General features: G+C 36.6%; 1 protein-coding gene across 1 annotated transcript; it reads left to right on the top strand.

Annotated features, from left to right (window-relative positions):
• Positions 1–11,042: 11,042 nt before the first annotated feature.
• On the top strand, positions 11,043–12,011 carry LOC130855250 (centrin-3-like). Its single transcript, XM_057738563.1, has one exon. It carries the CDS (start codon positions 11,067–11,069, stop codon positions 11,646–11,648), a length of 582 nt encoding a protein of 193 aa, XP_057594546.1. The 5' UTR covers positions 11,043–11,066; the 3' UTR covers positions 11,649–12,011.
• Positions 12,012–13,190: the final 1,179 nt, after the last annotated feature.

The raw sequence follows: 13,190 nt of genomic DNA on the forward strand, positions 1-13,190 counted from the left end.
TGACCTTTAACTTTGATATATGTTGCAACTTGTTGGCCTGACTTTGACCTGGTTTATAGTATTTTTGCCCTGAAAACATTATGTAATCAAACATGTCCATTTTTCTTTTGCTACATCTGGACTTCCAGTCATAGTTGAAAAGGCTTTCTTCTCATTCGAGGTAGAGATGAATTCACTCAAGTGTTCCTCCAGTCCTTGCGTGGTTTCATTTCTTACATTCAAATTACTGGTCCATTTGGAATTTATTCTTAGATTTATGCTTCACACCATATATAACTTTTTCCAAACGGCCAACTAGTTCTAGCACCATTTACTAAAATTGCTTCTTGGTCTCAGTGGCTTGAAATACCACCTTAAAGATTTTGTATGAGCTTGGATCAACTTCAAGACTTTCTGTTCTGTTTCACTGGTATACCTGTATATCCGTGTGCTGTTATCAGTTTTAATGACAGACTTTACAGTATATTTTTAGTATGGGAGGGCTAGTGGGCTAGTCCTCATAAGTTTTCTTAGTATGTCTGACTGTTAACTTCATATGGAATGACATGTATCAACTTGTCTAGCTTCACAGAAAAGCTAGAATTTGGGGTGAGGACTGAGTTAAATCTATAAATAAACTTAGGGAGAACTGACATCTTTATGATGTGGAGTTATCCTATCCAAATATGAAAAATAGACTTTTATCAAAATTAATTTTTTTCTTTAGGGTTTTCCTCATAAATTTGTACATTTCTGATTAAATGTATTTCTAATATTTTATCATTCTTGCTACTGGGATTTTCTGTCATGTCTAGTTGGTTACTGTTTGCATATACAGGCTAATGACTTCCACGTGTTCACTTTGTATCCTGCTACTGAGTTATCATTGATTGTCTAGGGTTTTCCAGGTATATCATCATAACATCTACAAATAGCTAACAGACTTTTTTGTGGAATGTTCATTGTGGAAATGGTCAAGTTGATTATAACATTTGTATGAAAATGCAGTGAACCTGGAGGAGTCAAGACAGAAAAATGAATATGGTGGGCTTACGCTACCTGATTTCAGGTTTCACTGCAAACCACAGTAATTATAGTGTGGCATTGGTCTGAGGATATTTAAATAGATAAATGGAAGAGAACACACAGCCTAGAAATGGACCTATACATATATGGTCAATCAATTATTAAGTCACCAAGATTAAAGGAGAGAAGTCTTTAAACAAATATTGCTAAATAACTAGATACAGATGTGGTAGGAAAAAAACCCTTGATTATTAGTACTTCCTGATCATTAATCTTTTGTAGTCTTTTATCTCCTGAAATATTTATAAAGTTCACAATTCCTTATCTGTAGTTCCAAAATCCCAAATTCTCTAAAAGCCACAAATTTCTCTCCAAATCTTTTGGTACCAAAACCCAACCTAACCTGAAGTTATGTGGCCACAAACCTAATCTGAAATGATTTGAGGCAACTTATGTAGACCCTATGTAATTTACCAGACTCATACATTTCACTGTAGATATATAAGTGTACAAGTAAAACCTTGGTTTGCAAGCATAAGTCGTTCTGGAAACATGCTTGTAATCCAAAGCACTTGTATATCAAAGTGAATTTCCCCATAAGAAATAATGGAAACTGAGATGATTCGTTCTACAACCCAAAAATATTCATATGAAAATGATTACAACACAGTAATATAATACAAAATAATAAAGAAAATATAAAATGTAAAGAAAAATAAACACATTAACTTGCACTTCCTTTTAAAACCTTCATGGCTGATGTGAGAGAGACGAGAGAGGAGGGTTATTGTGTAGGACGACTATCACTATCACTGATGGAATCACTGCTATCTATTGGCTCAATGGAATCTTTTTCTTTTCGAGCAGCTTTAGCAAGGAACCTATCCAGTGACACTTGCTTTTGCCTTCTTTTGAGGATTTCACGGAAATGTGACATTGCATTGTTGTTAAACAGATTCATCGCTCGCGCTGCTACAGCCTTACTCGGGTGGTGCTTTTCTACAAAATTTTGCACTGTTTCCCACATTTTACACACCTCCCTAATTTCATTTGAAGTGAGGGATTCCTCTGCCTTTTTGTCCTCCTCCTCTGCAGACAAGATCTCCATAACCCCTTGCTGTTGCTCATGATGCAGATCCATTAGTTCGTGGATGGTCAGCTCCATGGGTTCTGTTGTGATGTGACATTTGGAGTCACGTACAACTCGAATTGCAAGACATCGCTCGTTTATCAAATTAAAATTTATCAGAAATGTTTGCTCATCTTGTGGAACACTCACAAAACAAGTTACTCGCAATCCAAGCTTTTACTCTATTTGATTACAAGTTGTTAACAGACCCTACTAACTGTGTTCCATACTATATAATATATGCAATTTATTACCTTGCTAAAACCCCCAAAGTTCTGAATCCATACATATATACAAATGAGATAACACATGTAAAACAGTATATTGTTTGGCACAGAATAACTTCTCAATATGTTTACTACTACTACCACCACCATTATTATTACCGTTATTATAAGTTGTAGAGTAGCCCAAAAAAAGTGACTAATTACTTTTCAGTGTTTAATAAAAATAACAAAGGTTTAAAGGACTGGTTCACAGTCTATAGGTGAATCAAGTCTCTGGCTTCCACAGGGAAGTGGCATTGGTGATTCCACAGAGACCCCATGAGGAGGAGGTGAAACAAAGCCAAGTACCTTCCAGGAAACCTCCTTCCTTTCCCAGGTGGAGATTCTCCCTGCCTTGCTAATTTTAGAGAATCTGTAGGGATTAGAAGAGGTGGCAGTAGTGAGATTGCTGGGTCACATGATAGTTCTATCTTTAGTTTTTTAAGGAACCTCCATACTGTTCTCCATAGTGGCTGTATCAATTTACGTTCCCACCGACAGTGCAAGAGGGTTCCCTTTTCTCCACATCCTCTCCGGCATTTATTGTTTGTAGATTCTGTGATGATGGCCATTCTCTCTTTTTGCAGAGAAAACCATAATTGAAAAAGACACATGCACCCTAATGTTCACTGTAGCACTATTTGCAATAGCCAGGACATGGGAGCAACCTAAATGTCCATCAACAGGGGAGTGGATGGGGGAAGATGTGCTACATATATACAGTGGAATGTTGCTCAGCCATAAAAAGGAATGAAATTGGGGCATTTGTAGAGATGTGAATGGACCTGGAGACTGTCATACAGAGTGAAGTAAGTCAGAAAGAGAAAAATATCGTATATGAATGCATATATTTGGAATCTTAGAAAATTGGTATAGACTATCTTATTTACAGAGCAGAAATAGGGACTCAGACATAGAGAACAGATGTATGGATACCAGAGGGGAAGGAAAGGGGGTGGGTGGGATGAATTGGGAGATTGAGATTGACATATACACACTATTGGTACTATGTATAAAGTAGATGACTGGTGAGAACCTAGTGTGTAGCACAGGAAACTCTACTCAGTGCTCTGTGATGACCTAGATGGGGGAGAAATCCAAAAAAGAGGCAATGAGTGTATATGTGTGGCTGATTCACTTTGCTGTACAGTAGAAACTAACACAACATTTTAAAGCAACTGTACTCAAAAAAAAAAAAAGTGGCAGATTTCCCAGTAGGATACAATCAGGAAAAGACTGTTACCACCCAAAAAGCATTTACTTTTCAGGGGAGGAGAGACGAGAAAGAACAAAATACAGAGAAAGAATAGGAAAGGGAAAGAGGGAGGGCCAGAGGGGACAGCTTCTTTCCAGAAACGGTGCCTTTTCATGGCTCAGTGATACGAGGGAGTCATGACCAATGAGTATAATTGTATGAACTTTAAGGTCCAGTGAAAAATTTACGGAGAAAATGAGCCGTAGCAAAAGCTGTAAATACTTTCTCCCACTCCATAGGTTGTCTCTTCATTTTGTTCACGGTTTGCTTTACTGTGTAACAGCTTTTAAGTTTGATTAGGTCCCTTTTGTTTTTGCTCGTTTCTTTTGACTTGGGAGACTGATCTAAGAAAATATTGCTGTGATTTATATCAGAATGTTTTACTTATGTTCTACAAGTTTTATGGCATGTCTCATATTTAGGTCTTTAAACCATTTTGAGTTTATTTTTGTATATGGTGTTAGGGAGTGTTCTAATTTCATTCACTTAGATGAGGCTGTCCAGCTTTCCCAACACCACTTGCTGAAGAGACTGTCTTTTCTCCATTGTGTATTCCCACATCATTTGTTGAAGATAATTGACTGTGGGGTGTGTAGGTTTATTTCTGGGCTCTGTTTTGTTCCATTGATCCATATGTCTCTGAAGTCTGGGAGGTTATGCCTTTAGTTTTGTTCCTTTTCCTCAGGATTGCTTTGGCAATTTGGGGGTCTTTTGTGGTTCCTTATAAATTTTTAGGAGTCTAGTTCTGTGAAAAATGTCCTGGGTGACTTGATAGGGATCACATTAAATCTGTAGTTTGCTTTGGGTAGTATGGCCATTTTAACAATATTCTTCCAGTCCAAGAGTGTGGGATATCTTTCCATTTTGTCAAATCATCTTCCATTTCCTTTATCAATGTTTTATAGTTCTCAGAGTATATAGGTCTTTCACCTCCTTGGTTAGGTTTATTCCAAGGTATTGTCTTTAATGCCATTTTAAGTGGGATTTTTTTTAACTTTTCTGATATTTCATTGTTAGTGTAAAGAAACACAACAGATCTCTGTATATTTTGTATCCTGCTACCTTGCTGAATTCATTATTAGTTCTAATAGTTGTGTGTAGAGTCTTTAGGGTTTTCTACACAGAATATCATGTCATCTGTATATAATAATCTTACCTCTTCCTTCCAATTTGGATACCTTTTAATTTCTTTTTGTCTGATCGCTGTGGCTAGGACTTCCAATACTATGTTGAAAAGAGGTGGTGAGAGTGGGTATCCTTGAACAAAAAGACAACCTACGGAATGGGAGAAAATATTTGCAAATGATGTAACTGCCAAGAGGTTAATTCCAAAATATACAAATAGCTCATACCACTCAATAACAAAAACAACCCAGTCAAAAAATGGGCAGAAGACCTAAATAGACTTTTCTCCAAAGACATACAGATGGCCAACAGGCATATTGAAGATACTTAACATCCCTAATTATTAGGGAAATGCAAATCAGAATCACAGTGATCTTCTGCCTCACACCAATCAGAATGGCTATCATCAAAAAGTCTCCAATAATACATGGAAGGAACCTAAATGTCCATCAACAGATGAATGGATAAAGAAGATGTGGTACATATATACTGTGGAATATTACTCAGCTGTAAAAAGAAATGAAACTGGGACATTTGTAGAGACATGGATGGACCTAGAGACTGTAATACAGAGTGAAGTGAGTCAGAAAGAGGAAAACAAATGTCATATATTAACACATATATGTGGAATATAGAAAAATGGTACAAATCAACCTGTTTGCAAGGCAGAAATAGAGACAGAAATGTAGAGAACAAACATATGGACACCAAGTGGGGAAAGCAGGGAGGGTTGGGGGGAATGAATTAGGATATTGGGATTGCCATATATACATTACTAATAAGAAAAAAATACCAAATTGTACACTCTAAATATATGCAGTTTATTGTCTGTTAACTGTATCTCAATAAAAGTTCTTAAAAAAAAAGTCTCCAATAATAAATGCTGGAGAGGTTGTGGAGAAAAGGGAAAAGAAACTTCCTATGCTGTTGGTGGGAATGTAAATGGGTGCAGCCACTATAGAAAACAGTATGGAGGTTCCTTAAAAATAGAGCTACCATATGATCCACCAATCCTACTCTTAGACATATGTCCAGAAAAGACAAACTCTAATTCAAAAAGATACATACACCCCAGTGTTTATAGAAATACTATTTTCAATAGCCAAGACATGGAAGCAACCTAAGTGTCCATCAACAGATGAATAGATAAAGAAGGTGTAGTATAATGGAATATAATGGTATATTACTCAGCTATGAAAAAGAATGAAATGTCATTTGCATAAACATGGATAGAGCTAGAGAATATCATAGCTCAGTGAATGAAGTATGTCAGAAAGACAAATATGATATCACTTACATAGGGAATCTAAAAAAAATAATACAAATGAATTTACTTACAAAACAGACATTGGTAACCATGGGTTTGTTTTCTAAGGTTGAAAGGGAGGTGGGGAGGGAAAAACTAAGAGTATGGAATTAACAGATACACACTACAACACATAAAATAGATGAGCAACAAGGATTTTTTTTTAAGAACTTTTATTGAGATACAGTTAACAGACAAGAAACAGCATATATTTAGAGTGTACAATTTGGTATCCCAATCTCCCAATTCATTCCCCCCCAACCCTCCCTGCTTTCCCAACTTGGTGTCCATATGTTTGTTCTCTACATCTGTGTCTCTATTTCTGCCTTGCATTTCCTCTTTCATAGTTGTTAGCATTTGCCTTATGTATTGAGGTGCTCCTATATTGGGTGCATACATATTTATAATTGTTATCTCTTCCTCTTGGATTGATCCTTTGATCTTTATGTAATGTCCTTTCTTGTCTCTTGTAATAGTCTTTACTTTAAAGTCTATTTTATCTGATATGAGTATTGCTACTCCAACTTTCTTTTGATTTCCATTTGCATGGAATATCTTTTTCCATCCCCTCACTTTCAGTCTGTATGTCTGAAGTGGGTCTCTTGTAGACAGCATATATATGGGTCTTGTTTTTGTATCCATTCAGCCAGTCTGTGTCTTTTGGTTGGTGCATTTAGTCCATTTACATTCAAGGTCATTATTGAGACGTATGTTCCTATTACCATTTTCTTAATTGTTTTGTTTTTGTTTTTGTAGGTCCTTTTCTTCTCTTATGTTTCCTGCTTAGAGAAGTTCCTTTAGCATTTGTTGTAGGGCTGGTTTGGTGGTGCTGTATTCTCTTAGCTGTTGCTTGTCTGTAAAGCTTTTGATTTCTCCATCAAATCTGAATGAGATCCTTTCTGGGTAGAGTATTCTTGGTTGTAGGTTCTTCCCTTTCATCACTTTGAATATATCATGCCACTCCCTTCTGGCTTGCAGAGTTTCTGCTGAGAAATCAGCTGTTAACCTGATGGGAGTTCCCTTGTAAGTTATTTGTCGTTTTTCCCTTGTTGCTTTTAATAACTTTTCTCTGTCTTTAATTTTTGTCCATTTGACTACTGTATGTCTTGGTGTGTTTCTCCTTGGGTTTATCCTGCCTGGGACTCTCTGCACTTCCTGCACTTGGGTAGCTCTTTCCTTTCCCATGTTAGGGAAGTTTTCAACTATAATCTCTTCCAATATTTTCTCAGGTCCTTTCTCTCTCTCTTCTCCTTCTGGGACCCCTAGAATGCGAACGTTGGTGTGTTTAACATTGTCCCAGAGGTCTCTTAGGCTGTCTTCAGTTCTTTTCATTCTTTTTTCTTTATTCTTTTCCGCATCAGTGATTATCAGCATTCTGTCTTCCAGGTCACTTATTCGTCCTTCTGCCTCAGTTAATCTGTTATTGGTTCCTTCTAGTGTATTTTTCATTTCAGTTATTGTGTTGCATATCTTTGTTTGCTCTTTAAATCTTCTAGGTCTTTGGTAAATTTTTGGATCTTTGCATCCAGTCTTTTTTCAAAGTCCTGAATCATCTTCACCATAATTATTCTGAATTTTTTTTTCTAGAAGGGTGCCTATCTCCTCTTCATTTAGTTTTTTTCTGGTGTTTTGTCCTGTCCCTTCATCTGGTACAAAGTCCTCTGCTTTTTCATTTTCTCTATCTTTCTGTGGCTGTGGTTTTCAGTTCCACAAGATGAAACACTGCTGATACTGCTTGATACTGCTGTCTGCCCTCTTGTGGAGGAAGCTATCTAGGAGGCTTGTGGGTGCTTCCTGATGGGAGGGACTCATGAGCAACAAGGATTTAGTGTATAGTTCAGGGAACTATATTCAATATCTTATAGCCTATAATGGAAAATATCTGAAAAATATATATTTAATTGAATCACTTTGCTGTATACCTGAAACTAGCACAGTATTTTAAATCATTGTACTTCACCTTAAAGACAAGTAAAACAAAAAAACTGTAAAAGTTTATTGTCCTGGGAAACTAAGAAAAGTAGGTGGCTTGGATTTTGCAGTTTAGTGGACTAAATAAAGCCATTTAGTCCTTGTGTGATTAAAATTCTCTTTTAAAGGGATGTTCGAGAGTGGGCAGAAGGAAGATAACAGATTTTGAGTAATAAGGGCCTTGGTAAAGGAGTCCTCCAGTTTCAGGACAGGTGGAACAGGACAGAAATAGGCTCAGATACACAGCAGAGGATCAGCAAAGAAAAGAATGGAGACTTGATCAGAAATGTGTCGATTCTCTTCATTCAGGCTGAGAGCTTCTATCAGCTCCTTCCTGAGATCATTTGCAGTTAGTTGTCATGGACTAAATGTTTGTGTCCCCTTGAAGTTCATGTCTGAAGCTCTAATCCTCAATGTGATTGTATTTGAAGATGGGACTTTTGGGAGATACGGGTTAGATGAGGTGATAAGAATGAGGCTTGTGATGGGATTAGTGTCCTTATGAGAAGAGACACTAGAGAGCACTCTTTCTTTTTGCTGTGTGAGGACACAGCAAGAAGGTGGCTGTCTGCAAGCTGGAAAGAGAGCTCTCACACCAACCACATTGATCTTAAACTGCTCAGCCTCCAGAATTGTAAGAAAATAAATTTTCTGTTAATCAAGCCATCCAGCCGACGGCATGTTGTTTATGGCAGGCTGAGCAGACTGTGTAGCCATATATCAATACTTACGTCTGTTTACTCATTCCAGCATGTGAGTTCAGTCATTTCAAACAAATCCTGTTGTCATTATTCCAAAGCACAAGAGCACCTTAAGGTGTTTTTATATTTATATGGATTGAGTACACCCTGAGTACTGAAGCCCATAGAGATCAAACCAGAAAAGCAGCAGCCCTTACATAACACTGCCTTAGCGAAGATTATTTCTGCCTGGGAATGCTACAAGTTAAATAAGTGAACGAGGATAAAATAGCTAAATAGGCCAACTTCTCTGCACGATTCAAACTTGTCATAAGTGTTGCAAGGCAGGAAATCCTAGGCTGAAGTCTTTTTAGTGGCTCACTGCCTCCGCCTTCTGGAGATTTGGAGATATAACAGGGCTGTTGGTTAGGCACTTTTTGCTTTATAATTCTTTATCACCACCCTTATTGTGTACCATCCATTCATGATAAAAATGTCAGTAGATATAGTAGTATGAGAGAACTTCCTTTATATGATAGTCTGTTTACAGAAAATCTACAGCAAAAGCTATTAAGTATGAAATGTTGAAAACTTTTGCTTTGAGGCCAGGAACAAGCCCAGGCTGATTCCTACCACTACTTCTATTCCATGTGGTACTGGAGGTCCTAGCCAATGCATATGGCAAGAAAAAGGACAAAAAGCTATAATATGGGAAAGAACAAATAAAACTCATTCTTTAGATGATCTGATTGTATACAGAGAAAAAAATTTTAAGTTAAATTATTAAACTAGTAAGAGTCTAGCAAGATTGCTGATACAAGGTAAATTTAAAAAAATCATTTGTGTAGCTATTTACAAGCAACTAATGATTAGAAAATAAAATCTTAAAAATAAGCCACCTATAAAATCAAGAAATATCAAATACTGGGCATTCCCTGGCAGTCCAATGGTTAGGAGTCAGTGCTTTCACTGCTGCGGTCTGTATTCCATCCTTGGTCGGGGAATGAGGATCCTGCAAGCCATGAAGTGCAGCCAAAAAGAAAAAGAAATATCAAATACCTAAAAATAACTCTAAAGAAAATGTACTCTAGTTAGAAAACTGTAATATATTATTGGGAGAAATCATTAAAGAAGATTTCAACAAGGAAGTATAGATCTCATTTTTGTGGATCAGAGGACTCTTATAAATCAATTCTCCCAAAATTTATCTCCAGATTCAATGCAAACCCAAACAACATTCCCACAGATTTTTAGAATGAAATTTGTTCTGAAGTTGCTACAGAAATGTAAAGGTCTTAGACCTACTTGACAAAGAATAAAGGAGGATTTGCTCACCTTGAGTATCCTAACCATGCGGACAGGACAGAGAAGTGAAAAACAGACCAAGACATAAAATGGACATTTGATTGGTGTTGCAGAGGAGTTGCTAAAGGACAACTTTTCAACAAATAATGCTGGGCTGTTGGTTATGCAGAAAAGAATATTAAGTTAGATGGCTAACAAAAACGAATTCCCAGTGTAAGACTATTATGGACTGAATGTTTGTGTCCCCCTCCAAAAATCACATGTTGAAGCCCAAAGTGCAATGTGATGGCATTTGAAGGAAATTAGGTGTAGATGAGGTCATGAGGGTGGGGCCCCCATGATGGGATTAGCGTGCAGAGCTCTCTTTCTCTTTCTCTCTCTCTGTCACTGAGGACACATGAGAGGATAGCCATTTGCAAACCAAGAAGAGGGCTCTTACCGCGAACCAGTGCCAGCACCTTGATCTTGGTCTTCCACCCTCTAGAATTGTGAGAAATATCTTCTATTTAAGCCATCCAGTTGAGGTATTTTATGGCAGCCCGAGGTAAGACAAAGACCTACTTGAGAAAGATGAAACAATAAAGATCTTCAAAGACAAAATAGGCTATCTTCATGACCTCAGGGTTGGGAATGTTTTTAGAATAGGACACACAAAAGGAGCCGTCGTAAGGGAATAGATCGATAACTTGAATTGTAGTGAAATTAAGAACTTTTGTTCATCAAAAGTCACCATTAAGAGGGTGAAAATGCAAGCGCAAAAATTAGGAGAAGACAGCTGCTACACTCATAATCAAGAAGAATCACATGCAAGATTATAGTAAGAACTCCTACCGATCAGTAGGAAAAAGACAAAACCCAAAAGAAAAATGGGCAAGAGACATGCATATCCCAATAGCCACTAAAGATGGAAAAAGTTCTCAATCTCATTAGTAATCCAGGAAAGGCAATGAGATACCACTCGTACTCATGGGAATAACTAAAATTAAAAAGTCTAACAAGACCAATTTGGGTTGGTGTCTGTTGAATGGCTGTTGAAAGTCGTGCTTCCGTGGATAGGGGCTTAAAATCGTTCTCGAGACGAACGTCTCTGTCCGAAGAGAAAATGAGTTTAGCTCTGAGAAATGAGCTTGTAGTAGACAAAACAAAGAGGAAAAAAAGAAGAGAACTCTCTGAAGAACAGAAACAAGAAATTAAAGATGCTTTTGAACTATTTGACACAGACAAAGATGAAGCAATAGATTATCATGAATTAAAGGTGGCAATGAGAGCCTTGGGATTTGATGTAAAAAAAGCTGACGTACTGAAGATTCTTAAAGATTATGACAGAGAAGCCACAGGGAAAATCACCTTTGAAGATTTTAATGAAGTTGTGACAGACTGGATATTGGAAAGAGATCCACATGAAGAAATATTGAAGGCATTTAAACTATTTGATGATGATGATTCAGGTAAAATAAGCTTGAGGAATTTGCGACGTGTTGCCAGAGAATTGGGTGAAAATATGAGTGATGAAGAACTTCGGGCTATGATAGAAGAATTTGATAAAGATGGTGATGGAGAAATAAATCAAGAGGAATTCATTGCTATTATGACTGGTGACATTTAAAGAATTACAAGGATAAACACTAAGAATGTTGCAGTTATCATCTTATATTCTATTTTTGTGCCTGGAGCCGTGTTAAAAAAAAAAACAAAAACAACAAAAAACAACTTAGTTCTTTTTTCCAAAAGGACCAAAAATAAGCATCTTATGTATTCATATTTTACTACTGTTAAGTTTCTTTATATGAACAGTATTGTTAGTACTCTAATAGGAGCTTTGTATTTATAATATAGCTTTTGTAAGGTTTAAAAAATTGAATCATGTGGTACACATTTTTTGAAGGTTTTTTATTTAGCATTAGTAGTCACTTTTGTTTTGGTGCATATGTTTTTCAGACCTTCATTAATAAAATGTTTATTTTTTAGTATTTAAAAAAAAAAAAAAAAGACCAATTTGGGGTGGGAATGTGGAGCAACAGGAGCTCTCATCACTGTTGATTAGAGTGTAAATGGTACACTGATCATCTCAAAAAACACCGTGACATTGTCAACTAAATTTGAATATGTGCATTTCTGTTACCAAGCAATTCCACACGAGGTATATAAAATGTGTGTGAGTGCGTGCTCAAGTGCGGATAACAGCAATATTTTTAATATCCAATGTCCAAAGTGGAAACGACACAAATGTCCATCAAGAGCAGAAACAATATATACATTGTGACATATTCATCCAGTGAAATACAAAAATAAATAAAATGTGGAATCTTACAGATGCAAGGTTGAATCAAAAGAAACCAGAAACAAAGAAATATACACACTGTACGAGTCCATTTATATTTGCTGTAAAAAGACAGACAGCAAGACTACACTATGGTGTTTAGGTATGCTTAGGTTTAAAGCATAAAGAGAGCCAAAAAAGTGATTATATTCAAGTAGGGATAGTGGCTACTTTTGAGGATGGAGGGATTTCTGTTTTGGAAAGGGCATGCCGAGGTTTTCTGGGGTTCTGATAATACCCTCTCTGACCTGGGAGATTTACATGGGTGTTAAATTTAACATAATTCCTTTAGCTATAATTTATATTTTACCTATGTTTCTCCATGTGAATTATATGTCACAATACAAAAAGGTTAAAAGATATATTTTCTTTTAAAACCCAAGGCAAAACAATCAGATATGTGCTCTTTGCTCGAGCTAATGAATCTTGCAAAATACTCCCACAAATTCAGATACTATATCTCCAGGCCTAGTACAACAGCTTTAATCTTCCTTTTGCTGTCGTAATAATAGTAATATTCATAGCAAAAATAATAATAGCTAATATTTATGTCAAGCACTACTATTAATGCATTCCACATCTCATGTCATTTAGTCCTTATTCACCCTAGGAAGTAGGTATTACTTTTATGCACATTTTACAAATGAGAGTACAGGAACAGAGAAGTTAGTTGACAGCTTGTAAGTGGCACAGTTAGAATTTAAATACAAGGGTCAGAATTCCAAATCCTGCACTCTTAATCATGACAGGGTAACTTCAGCCCTCCTGTGACCCCAACATCCTATAGGATGTTTATCCTTGCCAGTTTGATTCTAGGTTTGGCGATCT

The sequence above is a fragment of the Hippopotamus amphibius genome, chromosome 6 (genome assembly GCF_030028045.1).
Source record: "Hippopotamus amphibius kiboko isolate mHipAmp2 chromosome 6, mHipAmp2.hap2, whole genome shotgun sequence".
NCBI classification, from domain to species: Eukaryota; Metazoa; Chordata; class Mammalia; order Artiodactyla; family Hippopotamidae; genus Hippopotamus; species Hippopotamus amphibius.